This window comes from Scatophagus argus, chromosome 5 (genome assembly GCF_020382885.2).
Source record: "Scatophagus argus isolate fScaArg1 chromosome 5, fScaArg1.pri, whole genome shotgun sequence".
NCBI classification, from domain to species: Eukaryota; Metazoa; Chordata; class Actinopteri; family Scatophagidae; genus Scatophagus; species Scatophagus argus.
Genome location: NC_058497.1, coordinates 12,021,416 through 12,042,429, shown reverse-complemented (window position 1 = coordinate 12,042,429; position 21,014 = coordinate 12,021,416). Strand labels below are relative to the sequence as shown.

Below are 21,014 nucleotides of genomic sequence, written 5' to 3'. Positions count from 1 at the left end.
TGAGGAGTCCTTTTGTCAGAATTGCACTGCACATCTGAACATTAACCAGTGCAAAAATGTATTGTATTATACACAACATTAGCATCAACATCGTTACACAGAGGCCACAGGCTTGCCCTAACTGTGATGTGTATGGTACTACAGAGATGTGTGTGTGTGTGTGTGTGTGTGTGTGTGTGTGTGTGTGTGTGTGTGTGTGTGTGTGTGTGTTGGACTGTGTTCCCACGGCAGGGCCGATGTTTACTCCTCCTCTGAAGACATGAGTTCTATTTAAGGGAGTGGAGCAGCAAGTCTGGGAGGGGACAGGTGCCAAGGAAGTCAGCACAGAGGTCTATGAATAACAGACTGAAGGATGAGGGCATGTTAGCAGTCAAACACAGCTCGCTATCAGAGAGCTACTTTTGAAGGTTGCCAGTTACTTTTTCAGTCAAATTGCATAAAAAAGATTTAATGAATCTCTTCAATGGTCTCTCCTTTTGTCTCTCGGTGAGGGCGCAGTCCCATGTCTTTCCAACTTTATATGTGAAGCAGTCACTCCCTCGTTCCTCTCTTCACATCTCTCGCTGTGTTGGAAAATCAGAGCTCCCACCTCCCTCCTCTACAGTAAATCATTTACTCCTTTGCTCTCCGTCTCTCTCTTGCTCGCTCTCCAAATGCACAGCTGCATGTTGGATGTCAGCTCTTCTCCATGTCAACACAGCAGTTGACAGAACATTTCCACTTCATCGTCACAAAACACAGAAACATGTACACTTTCTTATCACATATTTAAACCCACGATCGCTTCCTCAATCCATTTTTCATCAACATTCAAGCCATCACAACACAAACCACACTCACATCAAATACATTCATAATGTGGTCTACATTTTCATTTGATGGTGTCATGCTGGTCACGCATGAATTACGTTCCAAGGGCACACACACACACACAGAGACACAAACATGCATACACACTCATGCTAGAGTGGTTCCCAGAAGTTGTAAGTCAAGTAGTAATCCTAGTAGTCAATTATACATGCTGTCATGAAAAGGTTCCATATCTTGGCTTTGTGTGATGTACAGCAAAAACGAGGATCATGGAAACACATGCAAACTATAACAGCCACTCAGCCAAATAATATGATACTATGAGTATGATGCATCTCTGCTCCTCTAAAAACGGGTTGAGAGTACTGACTGGGTGTCTGGCAAAGTTACATAAATGATGTGCAACTGCGTAATTTAGTACAGCGACAAATCCACCCCGCATTAGTGCAACATGAATTCATATATGGAATACTGTACAGACAGATAGTGAATGCATGCACACCCGCCCACACACAAACGCAATGAGCAGGGAGATAAATCAGTTTGTGAGCAGGGCTACACAGATCCATATTATGTGGTTACTCAGTTACAGCACATTAATAATACTCGTCCCAGTCACCAGTCAGAGGAGAGGAGAAACAGCTGTGTCTGCAGAAGGTCAAGAGGAGGAGGAGAACAACTCCCTAATTCTCAGAGAGTATCAATGTGTGTGTGGTGTGTGTGTGTGTGGTTAATTGCAATTGAGCTTTTACGCAATATATTTTCCTTCTGATTAATTCTGAAGAATGACTTCAAAAGGAGAAAGTCACCGCACAAAGAAACACATTCAGCAGCCCAAACAGAAACCTAAGTAGTTTGTCCATCCTACTTAGATGACCCCTGCGCTGATGTGCACTGCTCAGATGATTTTTTTTCATTGTGTTAGACCTTCCTAATGTGGTTTCTGTAATCACAGGAAGCTGCCTTCAGCTGGCGTTGCAGATGTTGGACAGATGGGAGATGATTTTATTTTTCTTTTGCAAGCCAAATTCTCACCCAGGCAGCCGTTCACAGCAACGGGGACAATTTTTCGAGGCAATGATGTCCATTCGTTTGCCAACTAGGCCGCTACCACCTGTTCATCTGATTTCTGAGAAAAGCTTCCTCAGCTGCCTGAGGCTGTGAGAAGGGAGTCTGCCGTTACAGACGAGCAGGGTTACAGGGGTTAACTCTCCAACAAGAGGCCGATTTACAGCCATGGACAGGAACCATCTATCAGCACTCTGTTGCTTGTCACCGAACAGGCCAGACGGAGCTGCCTTGGGCAAAAGTCACCCCTCAGAAAAGTGTCTTGTGGAATTGAAAATGAATAGACAAGACACTTCCTGGTGCATGGTAGCATCCTGCCAGTGACACTCATCTCATGATGCTGAACTTATCGCATGTGCATGTGAACAAGCCATTTTAAAGTTGTTGTTTTTTTCCATTAAACTGTGGTTAAAAAAGGACTGAATTTAAGACAAGTCAGGACATTCCTTGTTCATTCATAAATATGCTTTAAACGTGTGTAAATGGTCTATGACCACAAGCAAGCAAACAAATCAAATAAAACAAGTAGTCCAGATGATTTTTATTACCTGGTTATCCAGTATTTAGTGCACACGATGAGCTACAATCCCTGCTTGTGATTTACAGAGAGAGAAGGAGAGTGAGAGACAAAAAGTGAAACACAATCAGGTCCAGGCCTAAACTTAACAAGAGGGATTTTCTTTCTGTTTGTCTGTGGTATCTCTGTACAGAGGATAATGTCTCAGTTTGAGGTTCCCAAATGACTGAGTCAAATCTAAAGCAATTTTAATGCAATAAAAAAATTATAATAGTATTTAAAGCAAATTAAAGAGCCGTGCAGTTGCCAGTGGCCCCTGTACTTTATTGATAAAACAAACTGTGACTGAATGTTTGACCTCTGAAGAGCTCTGGGTCACTGCACATCTGGGGACACGTTTATGTTTCTGCACTGCTTTGGTAGTTTGATGCACTGAGAGCTCTAAGAGCTCTAAGCTACACTGGTCATTGTAATGATTATTAATCATTACAATGATCAACTTTATGATCATTAATAAAGGGGTTTAAGGGTTTTTAAAAGGAAAAAGGGCTGATTATAAAAAAACATATGGAATAAGTCAAATCGTATCAGTCATATTACCCTGCATTAACCAGTCTTTTGCAGTTAGCTTATCGCTGTCTTGTAGTGACTTCTATCTTGAGAATTCAGGAATCAAAAGAAAGACTTTTTCTTCAGAAACTCTTAGGAAGCCCACCAAGTGACGCTAAGGAGAAGGAAATTTCACAAACCCTATGACTGTTGGCGGAGCTTGTTTCCGGCAAAAGGTCATTAACAGACTGTGACTAATGACACATTGTGCTCAGAAAGTCTGAAATGTGTGGTCAGAAAAAGCAGAAGTAAGAGCGGAAATTCATGTAAGGCTAAACAAGGGTGAAGGAGTGGAAAGGTCAGAGATTAATGCTGAAATGTTAACGTAACAGGACATCAGCATTTGTGGTGAAATGGATTTCCTATCACAACAATGCTATTTAAGACTAAGACATCAATCTAATCCAAATCTTTGTGGTTATATGATTAATTAATTAATTTTTGCTTTTACATTTGTGTTGCTAAAACAAAGGATAACCATTTGAGAAATTATCAGTAACATTAAAGATCATCTTCTTCTTTCACTCACTGTTTTGTAAATTGTTCCTGCACTCAAAGTTGTGCTATACTGAACAGTTATTATTGTTAAATATTCAAACATATTCATCTTCAGTCAGTCATTCCAAGCAAAAGGTGTTTTAGTTTTCTTGGCTTAACTATCAGCATTTCATTAGCAATAATTTCTTCAAAAAAGTTGAGGAAAAAATTTCTCAGCGGTGAGTATAAAAAGCAGTGTTGTTGTAGGTAGTTGCAGGTAGCAGTTGATTCTCAAATTGTGCTTTCAGGTACAGTAAAGAGGTATCTCAGAACACAGACATAGTCACTAAAACACATTCCACTGTAGCTTCCTGAAAAAGTACAACATGATAGAAACTCCTCATGAGAAAACTGGCTTAGGTGACTTACATGCCAGATTTCTGAATATCTGAATGTTTATCATTTTCTTACTCAGTCTTATTATTGCTCTATTTCTCCCTTATCTCCTGGTGCTGTGAATTGAGAAGTGTAATTTTGTTATTTTCACATGTAAACAGAGCTTTTAGATGGATTACCGTTTGATTGGAAAGAAGTTTAATCAGTGATGCAGATGTGCATGAAAACAACTTCGGCTGCACCACCTCATCCATGTCAGCACAATGAGGAGAAGGAAATTATGAGAAATGGAACAAGAAACAGAAAGACCAAAAAGCCAAAAATGGTCATGTAGCAAACGCGTTTTGTGCCAGTTTGAAAATTCAGAGCCCTGGCTAGAAGAAAACCAGTATTTCTCACATTTTAGCAGATTTGACTCTACAACTAGATATGGAAAAAGAGCAGATGACTGACTGCTTTCAGAAAAGAGAGTGGTGATGGTGGTGAGAGGGAGGTAAGAGATGGAGTCAGTGATGTGTGTGGTAATATGAGCCTGCAGTCCCAGAGGGGACAGATCACCTGTAGAAAGCCCCGTACTCTTTTCAATCAAACTCCCACGCATGCTGCTCCCCACTTCTCTAAACATCTCCATTCCCATACACAGAAGCTTAGAAACACAAAATTCGTGGAAGTAAAGCCCCACAGCTTCAGACACACGCAGCTTCCTACATTCAAAACATTTGCAGTTATGCACACTCACACCATTCCAAGGAGTTGGCAGGCCTATTAATACCACACTTCAAGAACTAAGGGATTGGGCATCAAGCCATAAGATGCTATCTGGTGACTGATACACACTTGTGTCTCTCCTTCTGTCCTCGGGGTACTGCCTTTCACTCTGCCTGCCAAGCTGAAAGGTTAGAATGGTTACATTCCCACAGCAAGACCAAGTTGGTCTTAACGGGGCTGTGGTCGACCCAACATGTTTACATATTCATTTAAATGGAGCAGTGTATTAAGAACTGCATACTTTGAATAAAAACCTGCAATTTGACTCCGGCCCCTTCAAAACCTTCAGTGGGGAATTCATTGAGTGTTTCCAAAGAGTCTCATGTGATGCAGAATTGATTTCGAACCGCAGAATGTTTTTTTTTTTCTTTTTTCTTTTTTTAGTTCTTTTATGTGACAAAAGCCACTTCCCTTTTGTGAATTGTGTACATGTGACATTTAACAGTCAGTACTGTCAAAAAAAGAGGATGTTAGGAAGAAAACCTAAATTAATTCTGAACAGCTGGTATTAAATCAATAAGGACATATGCAGTCCTTGCCCATATCAGCACTGTAGCTGATTTTAGCATCAGTGAACATTACAGCTGTCTGCTCAGCTGAGGCTACGTTATTAGTAATCATAAATCACTGACTCAGCACCAAACCAGCAGTTACACCAAACAAGAACGTGTGTTTTGGGGGCAAAGATGACAGTGGGTGTTATTATTTAGCAGACATCGATTTATAAGTTTGAGATTAAGGGAGTTCCAACAAGGTCCAACTTCAGATCGACTGATGACATTAAAATCTCCAAACTCAGTGAAGGTATAAATATTCCTTTAACTTCTCCCTCTTAACCTCTTCTCAAATCCTCCCTTTATAACTGAAGACAAATTAAACAATAAAGATGGCGTACACTCGCTATGTTTGCCCAGCCAGTCTACCTCATGTGGTACCTATAATTCTGCACATGTATTTTGTGTTATTGTCAAAGTAACAAAAGGTGACAGCGGTGCAGAGTAGGGATTAAGGAATTTAAGGCTGTGGGGACGGTTTGGTCCCAGGCCAGTCAGGGCACATGTCTTTCCAAAAGCCGGGCTCTTAAGCATTAAACCATCAAAATGTTAGCCCGGGTGGGTAATTCGGGCAGGGAAAACCACACCATTGAGTCCTTTCTGTTGGCATCAACATACAAAAAGAATCACATGAATGTTGTGTTGGAGGAAACTGTGTGGCATAGATAATTAGAAAGCCCTGACTATTTTTGCTTGGCCTACAGCAGTGGAAATGAGCCTCGTTGGACTGCAAAATAAACTCACACTGTCACACACAAACTCTCACATAGACTGCATGTCTTGTGGGAAGTTTTTACAACCTAATTTAATAATCTGATAACCATCAGCGGTCTATGTTGTATCAAAGATAAGGCAATTATGATAAGAAGAGCTGATAGGGTTGTTTTGATATATTGCAAACATGAACATATTGACACTGTAAATGGTTTAATCGCTGCCATCAGTGACACACACAGCTGAAATTCCCAAACCCTCCTCAACCTCCAGCTTCCCGCAACTCACATCATGTTTTTAATGCATTTTGATTGGATATTTACTGTGTCCAGAGCCCACCTCTGCAGCCTGCAAAGACTGTTTTCCATGCAGTCACCATCAATTAACTAGTCGGCATAAATGTTTATGCTATGCTTGCACTACCCTGAATATTGGCAGCCTGATTTCCTCCTGCAACTGATTGCTGGTTTGGTCAGAAAGTGATTAGTGCATAGAAGTAGGATGGCCAGAAAGTACACTCCTTGTGGATTCATGGAAATAAAAATGCTAAAAATTGTTTCTTATGAACAGCCAGAGATGCACATAGCATTTAAGTCTCATGCATTACATCAACTTTATTCATATCTTGCAAGACACATAAAGATTTGTCACTTTAAATGTGAGGAAGATCAGAAATGGGATTTATATATTGCACAGATTTGGGACTTGTGATCTATTTGTTTTATACATTTATTTTGCTGTATTAACAGTGGACGCAAAAAGTCATTCCTTCCCTTATTATCACTTAACATCTGGCACAACAACTACCACAACACCATGGTGAGCACATCTGTTGCTGCTGGGACACTTATCATAGCCTTTCACTACAGTAGCTTTACACAAGGCCCGAACAGAAAAAACATTAAACTTCTGCAGTATCCCAGTTAAGGGATGCTGGATTGACCCTCAGAGTGTCTGATATCAGGTGATTCAGTGTGCTCTTCCTCTGACCTGTCGGTGCATGGAGAGCTGCCTTTTCTCTACTCTGCTCCTCTGTTACAGTGCATAAAATACATCTCTGCTTTCTGACAGAAGCTGGCTTCATTTATTCCCACATCCCAGACTTCATACCTTCATGTTAAACAGTCCAGTGTGCAGTGCAACTGAGGTGCATGTGGGGTTCTGTAATGCGCCACCACATGTGACGCAGTGACCGTGCATAATTTCATGCTGCTTTGCAACATCCGGTTTAAAGTGATCCTATCAAAAACTAATCTGTGCTGACACTGTATGCTAATACACACAGGAATAATGGTAATACAACACACGCTCTCAATTCCTAAGAAATGGCTATGCATTCTTCAAAGCAGACTGGATGGCATGCAGCAGATTATAGAGCACTCAGTAAAACCGAAGCGACCGAAGAGACTTGAGACTTTACTTGGACTTGAAAAAAACAACCTAAAGTGTCTCTGTGAGATGTTGGTCCTCAGTGTGTCTGCAACTCTGCTGGAGAGATGGAACACCGTTTATTAGAAAACATATTCCCTCATTTGATGTTTTGAATATGGCGATGGAGAGTGTGCTATTTACACTACACAACTTTTTGTTTTGTATCTGGAATCTTAAAGTGGTTTTCGCACTACATCACTGATCGGAGACAGAGATTCACCCTGAGCAATCTGTCCCGTCTCTTAACTACTCCCCTCCCACAGCCCATATCGCCTTCACTGGCTGTAGCTCACTGAATGGCTCCCTGACACAACTGGATATTTGACCCGCTAGGCATCTTTCAGCCGTCTGTGAGGCATCGAGGAACTCTTGAATTACTTCTTTGAACAGACCATACGTAGCAAATGAATGTCAATTTTCCTCTGATTTGGAGCTTTTGTCTACGATCTCTAAAAACTTTTTGTGAGTGAAAAATCAAGATGTTGGTCCAAACTCTCATTAGGTTTAGATTTGGTGACTATGAAGGCCGTAGAATACATTTGAGTCACATCATTTTCATAATCATGAAACCGTTCCGCGACCCCTAGTGAACTGAAGGGTGCCATCCAGGAAGAGATGTCTCCCATAATAAGGATAAAAATATTTCATTATAGGATAAAGGAAATGAACTGTGGATTCATTTGTAGCAACTCTTCTCTCTAAGGGAACAAGTGGAACCAAACCATGACAGCAAAATGCCTCCCAGAGCAGAATCACTAGATCACCGGTGACTTAATGCCCTGCACCCCATCTATAATATGACTCTATGTGAATGTGAATGCAGATGGCTGATATTCTCAGTCACCTGAGGATGAGTTACTCTTCTTTTTCACAAGTGAACAAATGCACAAGCATCGCAGTGATCAAAAATGCACTGATGACCACAGGTTCCAAGCTCTGCTCACTGATGTTTTTCCCAGAAATCAAACTGCAGATGCCACTTTAGTCTCTGTTCCTACTGAAACACTAGCCAGCTAAGCAGTCTTTGTGACTGGAGCTCCTGCCATCTGTGCCCCAACAATGAGCCCTCTTTCAAAGTTACTTAGATCTTTCTCCTCTTGCCATGCTGATACAAAATCTGAATCAGCAGGGCCAACCGGGCACTTTTATACACACCACAGAGAATGATTTGATGTTAATTGTGCTGATGCTTAATTGTACCCTGTGGCGGTTTTTGTGGAAGCTTTTACATTGGTTATGTTTCTCCACTCATTTTTTTCAGTTTTTCCCTTTAATTTGTCATCCATCTAGCTCTACATCTTTAAAAGCTGCATCTGTTTCTTCTTCTCTTACCAGCCAATTAGTGTCAGTTTTAATGTGAAAGAGTTTTTGATTATTCACTCATTGGTTTTATGGCTTAAAGAGTAGGCTGTGGTCATTATCTACTCAGTGTTATGGTCATTAGTCTGTCAATTCCAACACGTTGTCTGCTCACCCCTGCTATTCACACCCCACTGTGAAAGTAAACAGAGGGGACGGAGTGTGCTGGTGGCGCGAGCTGAAAATGTGCTGCTGCAGCTCCTTACCTCACAAGCCTGTCTGGCTCGTTTTCTTTGTATCAAGCATTAAAATTAATTGATTTAGAGTGTTGCCGCTGTAATGCCAAAAGAAAAGAATGACTGAGAATGAATGAGAATTTTCTTTGCTCCTCTTCTTTTGCTCACACACACACGCCACGCCTTTGATAACCATCGGTTCCAGGGCACACACTATTGTTTCAGCTCAATGCTAATTACTTCAGGTCTTGACCTCAGGTTCAGCCAAAGAGCAGCAGAGGGGGGGATGGTGTGTATGCGAATGTGTGTGTCTGTGTGTGAGAGTAGAGAGAAGTGTGTGTGTGTGTGTGGAGAGGTCACTGCTGCTGCCAATCAATTGTCACACTGCATTCGCCTATACATCACAGTATAATCCAGGAGGGAAAACACAGCAGCACAACAAGACAACCACAATGCTGCAGATGTTTTCACTTTTTAAGCATTTATTCAAATCTCTTATGAACTGCAACTGTCTAGAAGTAAACACAAGTGTGCCAGGTTAGGAATTCACAACAAAGGAGAGGATTAGTATCACTGCATCAAATACTATGTTGGCCTGCAGCGTTAGCACTACACATTTTTTTATAGTTTGTTGTGTTATTTTTTTCTGTTTTAGTTCTCTGTGTGTCTCTGCTTTGTGCCTTTGGTCAGAAGAAGACAGAGGAGAAAAAGGCACATATGTGGTGTCCTGCCACGCTCCCTCGTTGTGTGTGTGTGTGTGTGTTTCTGGGTCATGTGTGGAATGTCAGCACCAAATGATCTCACCCAAATTCAGTTGTTTCAATGGGTCAGCACTCGAAACTTTGATAAATAATGCCAACTGTTGCCGGACATGTAGAATACACTTAGAATAAAATAAAGATCACTCTTATATATGTCTGTGTTGGTCTGAAATCAACCTCATTTGAATTTTTTTTTCATTTTATCTTTGGACAAAGTAACATTAGAATATGGGTCCAGGTATTTGCAGCATTTAAAATGGCCAGTGGAACTCCTTGAGTTGAGTTTGATTACACCTAGCAGACACATAAACATTCTCAGAATTGGGCAAATCACTTGCAAGAAAACATCAAATCAAATATTGGTTCAGTTTTCCTCCTCTTGAAATATTTGCAACAAATCCAAGCACTTTTCTCACCCAGGTCCACTTTTACAACACAGAAAAGCCAAAACAACACTCTTCGCTGCTCGTTTCATGCTGTAAAAGAGAAGTCTTCTCCCTGGGTGCCACAACCAAACAAAAGTCCAGACCTGTCCAGTATGTGCTTTCATTGCAATGCAAAACAGATTTCAAATGCTTCAGCATCACTTAAGACCCTACTTTCAATTACAATGTCATGAGCACTTAGAGCTGACGGGCCTTTAGAGAAAGAGAGTGGAACCTGTGGTGAAGTTCCAGACAGGCTTAAAAGACTATTACGGACTTTAAATATAAAATAACAACACTCGCTCTCTCACACACAAACACACGCTGAAGAATCTACTTTTCAGATGCTTATTTTCTAAAAAATATAGCCAATAAAAACATATGTAAGCCACATCAGCCAGTATAAATACAGGTTCTGGATGTTGTCAGAATTAGTTGAAGAATGCGCTCTGATTTTCTTTGCAGTAGGACAGGAGAGGAGGGAACACAGTGAGGAAAGAATAAGATAGGATGGAAGAGGAAATGAAACAAGGAGACGGGAGAGGACAAAAAGCTGAAGGAAAGGAGAGGAGAGAGGAGGAGATGGGATGTTGGGGGGGGGGGTCACTCCTCTATTTTTCTTTTGGATCCCGCCCCCCCGGTCAGGGGTTGGTCAGGAAAACCCAACTCCCGCGCATGGATTGGTCGGCTCTCCTCTGGACGGGCAAAATAGTCTCTCCTCACAGACACAATAAAGTTTTGAGCAGGACGCTTGCAGGCAGTAGGCGTAAAAGCAGACCGCTGTATCTCGTCGCTGCGCTGCGCTTCTCCAAACGGAGTTACTAACGGGGAACAAGGCAAGGCAACCTGCAGGATTTATCCAAATGTGTTTTTTTTTTTAATCTAAAACACCACAGATGCGTATATTATTTTAACTGAAACATCCTTTGATTCTCGTAATGATTCACTGCTGCTTTCTGGATATTTTAATCCACTGAATGGCTCGGAGTTGGATATTATAGTCTCAAGAACGCACGGACTACACGCGCTCCACTTCTGCTGGACTATAAACACGCGCCTCGGTTTCCAGGGAGACCAAACCTAAGCTTCGGTGCTTGCATTAAGGAGGATAACTGTATAATTAACTGTACCAACATTTACAAAGGGCAGGCGGTGACCATGCCCGGGTTGATGGTGTCGCTCAGCGGGGCAGCCTTGCTCGTCTTGTCCGGGCTCTGCTTGGTGCAGGCTTTCGGCGATGAGGCGGAAGAAATGACCTGCGACCCGATCCGGATCAGCATGTGCCAGGGTCTCGGTTACAACGTCACTAAGATGCCCAACCTTGTCGGCAACGTGCTGCAGTCGGACGCCGAGCTGCAGCTGACCACGTTCACGCCGCTCATACAGTACGGCTGCTCCAGTCAACTCAAGGTACTGGACTGATGTGAGGCACTCAGTGCGTCCTGGTGTCACAATAAAATAGACAGCGCGTTATTAAAAGCACGCAGTCAATCTTTAACATGGACAAATTTAGGAACACTGATCCTGGACTCTGAAAAGGCACGGAGTCGAGATAGTCTGCTATATTTGCGTGTGTGAGTGTGTGTGTGTGTGTGAGAGAGAGAGAGAGAGAGAGAGAGAGAGTGTGAGAGAGAGAGAGATAGATGCAAGAAGAACACTGGTCCCAGAGCACATGACAGGGAGGTACAAGCAGTACTGATGGTACCACTGATAATGAGGAGCATAATATAGGTTGATCTCCATAGAGCTAAATTAAGCAGAGGAGTCCCTGCCTTCCTTCCGTCCTGTTGTACCAGACTGTCACGCTAATTTCAATGAAAATGCCCCCTCTGTCTGTTGACATTCTGAGTTCATGCCCCACACAGCAACAGCTGAGTCTTCAGTGCTATACTGTATACTGTACTGTCTTCTCTTTAACAATGGTGCCCTCAGTGTCCTAAGACAAATGCTGCTTGTTTGCTTCATGTACCATGTAAGAACAAATTCCACGTCTCTAATATTTAGACCTTAGAATATAACTGGAAAGAGTGGTGACACAACCGAGATCAAGTTTGTGTCCGTGAAGGGAGTTTCTGAAAATGACTTGTGTTCTGACATCTTTTTATTTTGAGATGCCCTTTCTCACACATTATTCTAAGAGAATTGTGTTAAAGGTGTTGTCTAGTCCCCCCCAAAAAACAAACACACACACACACACACACACACGCTAAAGAAAGAGGAAAGGGAAAAGGGAAACTGTATCCCACGAACAGTTGCTCTAATGGGAGGCTTCCTGACAAGTAACCAGAGCAGCTTTTAGCAGTGAAGTGACACCACTCAGGTTACCAGCAGTTGGGGAAAACACCCAAAACGTATTGCATTACCGTCACTGGAAGAGTTTGCATGAGTTACTGTGGGAAATATCACAAGTTTATCTAATGCAACGTTGCACTCTTTCCTAGTTTGCACTGCAGCTGCTATTCAAGAATTTCCCTCTGGTGTTTTGTTAACTTTTTAAATTTCATCTAATCAAACAACAAATTAGTCAAGATAACCACAATGTGTGTGGTTCAGTTTTGGGAACAAAGGTTTTGCATTAGTGGTAAGGAACTTAAACTGTCTCCAGATCAGCCAGTCTGCTCCATTTGCTGCAGTACAGCCTAAGATACTGATCAGAGAGCAGTATAACAAATTGGATTGAGGGGAAGTTCCCTTTGACTCAGATACCTGATTTCGACATCTCATACAGTCAATAACAGAGCATGAGTTTTATCACAGTTCGGACTCACGATCAGAAGGCAACAAACATTGTTCGGTACGAAACAGAAATATACCTCACTGATTCTGTTTCAGTTCCTACACAAATCATTTATGCGGTTGATTTTCGGAGTCCAGGATTAGAATGGTGCACAGATGCACAGTTTTTATGATTGCTATGCAAACAAAGTCCCACAGAAAGAGAGAGTTCTACAGTCTTTCCGTGTGTATTTATTTCCCAACCTTGACACCCTTCTTGGATTCATGTTTCATTTGGGCTTCGTTCAAGGGCTGATTTCAAGCTGAGTTTTCCCTATCACTGGATCAAGGGTGCAAAGCCCAAAACATTTTGTTCTGATTATGGTCCATTAAATATTTCAGTATTTTTAAAATGAGAAAATGGCAGCAAACCCTTCACTCTAACACGCTTTAGCACTTAAAGTCAGCCATCAACACATCCAGGCTATTGGGGCACATGTTTGTTTAATTTACCTGAAGATGGCAGAGTGAAATGTACTTTCTGCTTCTGTGTGTTTTCATATCATGAGCCTGGCACAATTTTACACCCTGGCTTCAAACAGATTTCACCGCAAAGGCATGAAATCACTTAAAATTGCAACCTTTTGTAACCTCAGAGTACTTCTTCCCTCAAATCACTCCCACCTCAACCAGTCAAATGTGATCTCAGACTGTTCACTATCTTTATAACCCTGACTTAGATATCTATTTCAAAACCATTGCCATGGGACAGAGAAAACTGAGCCTTGGATTAAGGGGGGATTATGGAGCATGACAGGGCACATGCCCTCTGTGTTGTTAAGTTCACCTATTGTTTTTAAAGATGCAGAGTTGTATGTGTAGCCTTGGAAGCAGGTTAAGTTTTGGCCATGGTTTTTGAGTCAAGTTATGGTTTTTCTTAGAGACCCACCGCTTGAAGAGGTGATGCAATGTATTGAAAGCAAGGGCAGAGAGACACCAGTGAGTGGTATATACAAGTAGATGGAGGAGCCACATGTGGGAGTACATGTTGTAGCTGCCTACCAGCTGTAATCCTGTTGTAATATATAGACATATTGGCCCACAGGGCAGGCACAGCGCTGTTTTAACAAGCACTACACCACTGACATGATGTACTGTAACTCCTGCTTTTCAGTTTGCTTTAACTTAACTGTATCAAAGTCCACAAAGCCGTGTGCTGAAATATGGCATAGCATTGGATGACCGTTTCATTCCTCCTTCACCTACAGTGTCAGTTCAGTTGAAACTAGTTTTGGTGTACTGTCCTGTCCAGGTATCTGAATATATACACAAACACACAACATGTTATTCCACACTTCTTGTGTCATTTCTTTCACTTCACACTTGCTCTGTAGTCACTCTTTATCATATATTATGAAATCTCATGACTGAAATGATACTTTGCCATTTTGTAAAAAGGCAAAATGTTCAACTTGTATTTCCTCCTCTTTGCAGTTCTTCCTGTGCTCAGTCTATGTGCCAATGTGTACAGACAAGGTTCCCATCCCCATTGGTCCATGTGGTAGCATGTGTCTTTCTGTCAAGAGAAAATGCCTCCCAGTGCTCCATGAGTTTGGCTTCATATGGCCCGAGGTGAGTCACAGCATCGAACAAACATCCTGCATGTATTGACAGAAATAACTTTAGCATGTGGTTGGACAATGTTTGCAATATGACATAAGAAACAAAATATTAAGATATATGCTTTCCTTTAGGCCAAAAAATAGACGTTAATTTGTTTGAAAGTACATCTCACAACTGTAATATAATCAACTAAAATCCCATTTCCCATCATGTGTCATCACCAGGAACTCAACTGCAGCCTCTTCCCACCCCAAAACGACCACAACCATATGTGTATGGAGGGTCCCGTGGATGAGGCCTACCAGCCCGTTCGCCATCCTCACCACCAGGAGGAGTGTCACGCCCTGGGATCTGCACTTGACCAGTACACCTGGTTAAAACAGACTGAGAGCTGTACTCTCCAGTGTGGTTACGACAGCGGGCTGTACCGGCGAGGGGCCAAGGTCTTCACGGATGCGTGGATGGCAGTGTGGGCCGTGCTGTGCTTCCTGTCGACCACGCTCACAGTCCTGACCTTTCTGTTGGATTCACAGCGCTTCTCCTACCCTGAAAGGCCCATCATCTTCCTGTCTATGTGCTGTAATCTGTACAGCGTTGCCTACCTGGTAAGTGGGAGATTTGTGTTATTTTGTCCCACTGAAGATCATTGTGAGGGAATAATAAATTTAAAAAAAAAGAATCCATCAAAAATACTAGTCTTGCTCATTTACAGTTTTTTTTCGCACTGATCAATCACCTTGTCCCTGTCCAGTGAAGTCATAAAATAAATTAAGACAAATGTTTGCTTGGGTGGTCTATTTTATCTGCTCATCTCCTGTCAAAATATTAAATCAGTAAAGACATAATAATAAGATACTTAATCAGTTGTTGTTTTGCACTAAACACTACGCACAGAGGGTTTAATCACATGCTGCTTATATAAACGGAAACATTATTTTCAGTCAGGTGGAAATGAGACTCACAGATTATGACTTTGTGTCTTTTCTTTCATTAATCTTTTTTTTTTTTTTTAAATAATTATTTCCACTGTCACCTTCTGTGCTTTCCTGCAGGTGCGGCTGACTTTGGGGAGGGAACGTGTTTCCTGTGACCTGGATGCTGCAGCAGTACCAATTTTAGTCCAAGAAGGGTTAAAGAGTACTGGCTGTGCCATAGTCTTCCTCCTGCTCTACTTCTTTGGCATGGCTTCCTCACTGTGGTTAGTACAAACAATCTCTCTCTCTCTCTCTCACTCACTCACTCACTCACTCACACACACATCATTTCAATCCTTCGTGTCTTTGTCCCATTGTCTTCAACTGCTCTGAATGAAATTTTCGAGGGAACAATTGGAACGCAAGACTTGTATCCTGTTTTCTTTAAAGTCTAACTATCCTGTCTCATAACCTCTGTGCTACACAGATTAATTTCCATTGACAAAGGCAGCCTTTGTAAAAAAAAAAAAAAAGTGTATGCATGCTGTCACTACAGTTGCAGTGGAAACACACTGCTGCCACAGCTCTTCTTCCTTTGCTCTGGCTTCCTGTTTGTCTTCACTTTTCCCTTTTGGAAGATCAACGCACTGAAAAGTTCAAGGACTTCACTCTCTCCTAAAATGTGATCATAATTCACTTATCTCTCTCTCTCTCACACACAATAAGCTATTTAGAATGTATCTGCATGATTTTTTTTTTTTTAAATGGAAAAGTTAACGTCTTGCCTTCCCTCTTTCAGGTGGGTGATCCTGACCCTCACTTGGTTCTTGGCTGCTGGACTGAAGTGGGGCCATGAGGCCATTGAAATGCACAGCTCCTACTTCCACATAGCAGCCTGGGCCATCCCAGCCGTTAAAACCATTGTCATCCTTATAATGCGACTGGTGGACGCTGACGACCTGACGGGGCTCTGTTATGTTGGCAACCAGCAGCAGGAGGCACTCACAGGCTTTGTGGTCGCACCGCTGGCCACATACCTTCTAATAGGTAAGTACGACATGCGGGGACTATCAATTTGTATATTTGTACAACTTGCCTTTTCTACTAAAAACAGTTTATACCTGTACTTTATATTCACATTCATTCTTTAACACGTACAGTCCCTCAGTTCATTTATTGCTTTTACATTCCAGTCATTGTCTTTTCTCTTACATGACTGTTGTTTCCTCTCTGCGCTTCAGGCACTCTGTTCATCTGTGCTGGCCTCGTGGCTCTTTTCAAAATCCGTTCCAATCTGCAGAAGGACGGTGCCAAAACAGACAAGCTGGAGCGTTTAATGGTGAAGATAGGAGTGTTTTCTGTTCTCTATACTGTCCCAGCATCCACTGTCATTGGCTGTTACCTCTACCAGCTCTCTCACTGGGGGGAGTTCAGGGCCAGCCCTCGAGACTCATACGTGGCATCAGAGATGCTTCGGATCTTCATGTCTCTGCTTGTAGGCATCACATCAGGTATGTGGATCTGGTCAGCAAAAACCCTCCACACCTGGCAGCGGTGCTCTGCCCGCCTGTTCAGGGATAGCAGGGCGAGTCGGGGTGGCAAGAGGACACCGGGCGAGGGCTGGATCAAACCGGGGAAAGGCAATGAGACGGTAGTGTGAGGAGAAAGGACAGGAATGGAAAGGAACTTCTACCTACTTCTCTCTCACTTACAGAAACTCACTCTGCCAAACAAAAGATGGAGAGGGCAGAGAAAAGAGACAAGAGGGAGATGAACAATGTGTGACACAAGGACACAGCAGGAGTTTCTCAAGGAGGCCACTGGATGCAATGGCATCATAAATGCTCGCTGAAAGTCCATAAGCTCTACTTGTGTGCCTCTTAAGGTGGATAAAAATGGAGGATTGGGTCATACATAAGTAGCAACAGTAGCCTCTCTACCTCTGTTAGACTTCAATTGCCCAGAGAGAGAGAGAAAACTAAAAATGAAGGAGACAGAGAGACGGGATAGGCAGAACAGAAGCATCAATATGCAGACCAGACACACCAATACTGTAAGCTGTGTAGCACCACGTCTACCTCCCTGTCTCTCTCATCTCCAGAGCCCTTAGCTGAAGAGACTGAATCTGCTGGTGACCGTAACCTTTAAACTGTTGTATTGCTTTAGGGCCTTTTGAATTTGACACTGGACTGTCGATACAGATGCAGATGCATCTAACAGCTTGAGTTCCTGCAGAGTTTCATGTCCATATGCAAAGGTTTAGAAAATCAATAACCAGAAGTAAGTTGTAAAATCTGAAAACATATCAAATATGGCCTTAAATCTATGGTGTGTTTACCCATGAACAGCAGAATATTTTTTGTAAATTATTACCTTTTGTACAACATAAAGGAGTTAGTAAAGGAGTGATTGTTATCAGTCAGAATTCTTTGGGAAACCAGCTCTAAGCTGTAATGATGCAGTGAAGCATCAGTGTATTTCCAGGGATGGCAGCAATGAGACTAATAACCACTTGTTACACAGTATATCAAAATGCAGAGGGCCCTTAACATGAAGGCCACGGAAAAAAAAAACAACTAATGTCGATTATTGCTCACTTTATTGCAAATATTATGAAGGGTGGACAGAGAAGCATGATGGCAGATTAATTTTTAATGTGTCTTGTGAGTAAAGTCTGTGGTAACTATGAAGTCACAACCCAGTGTGTGATGGGAGAACCCTGGCCGTGCCTTTTATCAGCTCATAAATATGCAAGCAGTGAGGTGTCTGGGAAATGTAGGCCTGCGTGTTTCACCTCTGCTGTCTGTGAAAAGCTCAGCTAATTGGCCATCTTCTTGGAAACCCTGTACTGCATATGTTGTTGAGATATCATGAAATTCAGGAAATTAAATTCCAATATTTTCCAAACATCAGACCTCAGACAGGTTATACTGTAGAGGTTATTAGACAATCACTGGCCAAAAGACAACAAAGAGCTGTCACAGACACACACACCTTTGTGCAGGTATACACAGTCCCACAAATCTCATCCCCCAACTTATATTTCTATTATTGTGTTTACCACTCCAGTTTGATGATACACAATGCACTAATAATTGTCCTGCCTGCACATTTGTAATGTCTGCCTATCTAATTCTCTCATTGGCCCAATGCCTGCCTGTTTCTCTTTAACCTTCTCTACTGCACGATGGCTCATTTCCCAGACAATCAATTACTGTACGTATCGCGTTTCAGAATTTCATGGACAATAGAGAAGAGATTTCTATTTATTGTCTCCATCTCCCACCACATCAGTAACTTCTCTGAAAACCTCTTAAAACCCTAAGCTTCACAATAAGTTATTCCTGATCCATCATGTCTTACTGCTGCATTCATCATATCTCGCAGCCGTTCCTATGCGCCGTATATTTGCCTGACAATCTATCTAGCAAAGCTTGCCTTTGAATGTATAAAAATGTGAGGTGTGTGTTGCACTATGTCCTCTACATTTAAGAAGAGTAAAGAAAACTTGGTTCAGGGCATTTGTGTATGGTCTGGAATAATGTTTCACCTGTGTGTCACAGGTCATCACAGGTATTAGAATGGGGCAGAAAAATGATTTTTACAGTGTGGGCTCCCTTTTCTCCAAAATATGCTACGTGTAACAGCATCCTTATTACATTCAGTTATACTTTTGGAGGTTCTGGTGAAACGTAGAACCCAAATAAAAACATGTCTCTCAAACCAGCATACCTTGGCACACTTATTACATTTCCAAAGTCAAACAAACATTATGTCGAGTTAAGCGGAATTAAATTAACCTCAGACCACCTCCCCTTCTGAGCTAATTCAGTTTCCCCTCTTTAAACTGTCTTCATGTCTTGGCCGTCTACTCTTCTATGACCACACCAAGCTTCAGGTGACATTTTCAAACAATTATCAAACAGTTGTGCCTTGAAACATGACGAGTGTGTGCCACAGCCTAATGAAGATCAAGAACCACTGGTATAACTGATTTGTAAATGCTTTTGAGAAGCCCAGATATGAATCAATGTTCACCAACACTGATCGTAGCCTTTAAGGACTGTTCCTTTGTATAGAAATCTGTTGTCGTGATGATTTCATCATTGTATTATAGAGAAACTGCTAATTTATCCTTGTAAAAAAAGTGACAAAAAATTTTAAAACTTGTTTGTTATTTAAAAACACTTTTGTATCAGAAGATGATGAATAAAAAACCTTTTGGTTTCCAGTATGTTGTTGGTGAAATTTTACTAGTGTTCAAATATGTACAAGTGACTGTACGTGTGTGTGTGTGTGTGTGTGTGTGAGTGAGAGTGAGTGAGAGAGAGAGAGAGAGAAAGACGCAATAGAAATAGGGCTGCTGAAAGTTATTTTTATTACCTGTTCTTCGGCTGTTTTTTGTGAAAGTAACAGACTAGTCTTTGCTCTCTGAACATCATGTTTTGTCTGACCAGCACTGCAAACCCCTTCTGTTAACTATCACAATAGACAAATAAAAACAGGAAATATGTATGAGCGAGGGAGTTCTGTTCTGCTACCATGTAACACCACTTCACATCCTCTCAGTTCTGTTTACTTACTAATAGGTTGAACAATGCTGCCACCTCTTGTCTGATGAGCCAAATGAAGTGTTGGTGTCTCACGGGGCCCTAACACCCCTGAGCAGCTGTCTGCAGCCTGCTAACCCCTAACGCTGCACGTCTATACAGCAGCGCCTACGTTTTGATCTCCTTTATGTCTCTTTTTAACAGCTACTTTGGGTTAGGATAAGAAATGCTCCGTGACCACTTAATTTGTTTTGAATCCACAGTGGAAACACGGTGATTATACTTTGGTAAACATTACTGTACCATCAATCACATCTCATCAGCTAGGAACTTACAACCCCCCCCACCACCAACACACACACGCATGCATGCAGACCACAGACGCTCACACACAATACACACAGAAACATTCACACAGCACACACCTCCTCCTTCAAAATTTGTTGTAATTTGGTTTTACAATTACACTTAATGCATGCTAGGCTGTAATTTACCAGCGCAGAGGTAAAATTGCGTCTGGAGAACCTGATTAATCCTGGGTATGCTTGTGTGTGTGTGTGTGTGTCTGCAAAAGAAAGAAAGAGAGACCAAGTATCTGCATCTGCAGCTCAGATTGCCTTCCTGTAATTTACTGTGAGTGAATTGAGTGTTTGTTTAAGAATTCACTCAAAAGCCTGAGGTAAAGGGAAAGTGACAGCATCTACTGCTCTATTGTTTCCAGATGTGGATCCACTAACACATACGCGCACACACACACACACGCACGCAGTGCATTCATACACAAGTGAGAATGTTCACAAACTGACATGCACATTCACTCAAACACAGACGGAAAGAGGAGGAGTTAAATGAGTTCAGTGCTCTGAAATTCATACCCTAAATGGTGGTTTCTCTATAGGAGAGTGTATGCGTGTATTCATGAGTGTGTGAAAGCACACAACACACTATAGTTGTTTTTTCCAGTCTGTTTCAAACTCCAAGTTCACATTTTTCACTGAATGCCACAGGTCATTTTATCTTCTCCTTCCAGGCAGCAGTTTCCACGTTTCTGTGGTTACTTAGAGATTCTGTGACTTGTCTCACACAGAAGTCATTAACAGCTAACGGCTCACAGCTAACGGCTCACGGCTCACAGCTAGCGGCTCAC

The 21,014-nt window shown here is 41.9% G+C and overlaps 1 protein-coding gene across 1 annotated transcript; it reads left to right on the top strand.

Moving 5' to 3' along the window:
- The first annotated feature begins 10,755 nt into the window (after positions 1–10,755).
- Positions 10,756–19,548, top strand: fzd4 (frizzled class receptor 4). The gene is made up of 6 exons (XM_046389245.1): positions 10,756–11,475; positions 14,275–14,412; positions 14,628–15,008; positions 15,456–15,601; positions 16,117–16,364; positions 16,559–19,548. The coding sequence occupies exons 1-6, from the start codon at positions 11,224–11,226 to the stop codon at positions 16,975–16,977; spliced, it is 1,584 nt and encodes a 527-aa protein (XP_046245201.1). The 5' UTR covers positions 10,756–11,223; the 3' UTR covers positions 16,978–19,548.
- The last annotated feature ends 1,466 nt before the right edge of the window (positions 19,549–21,014 follow it).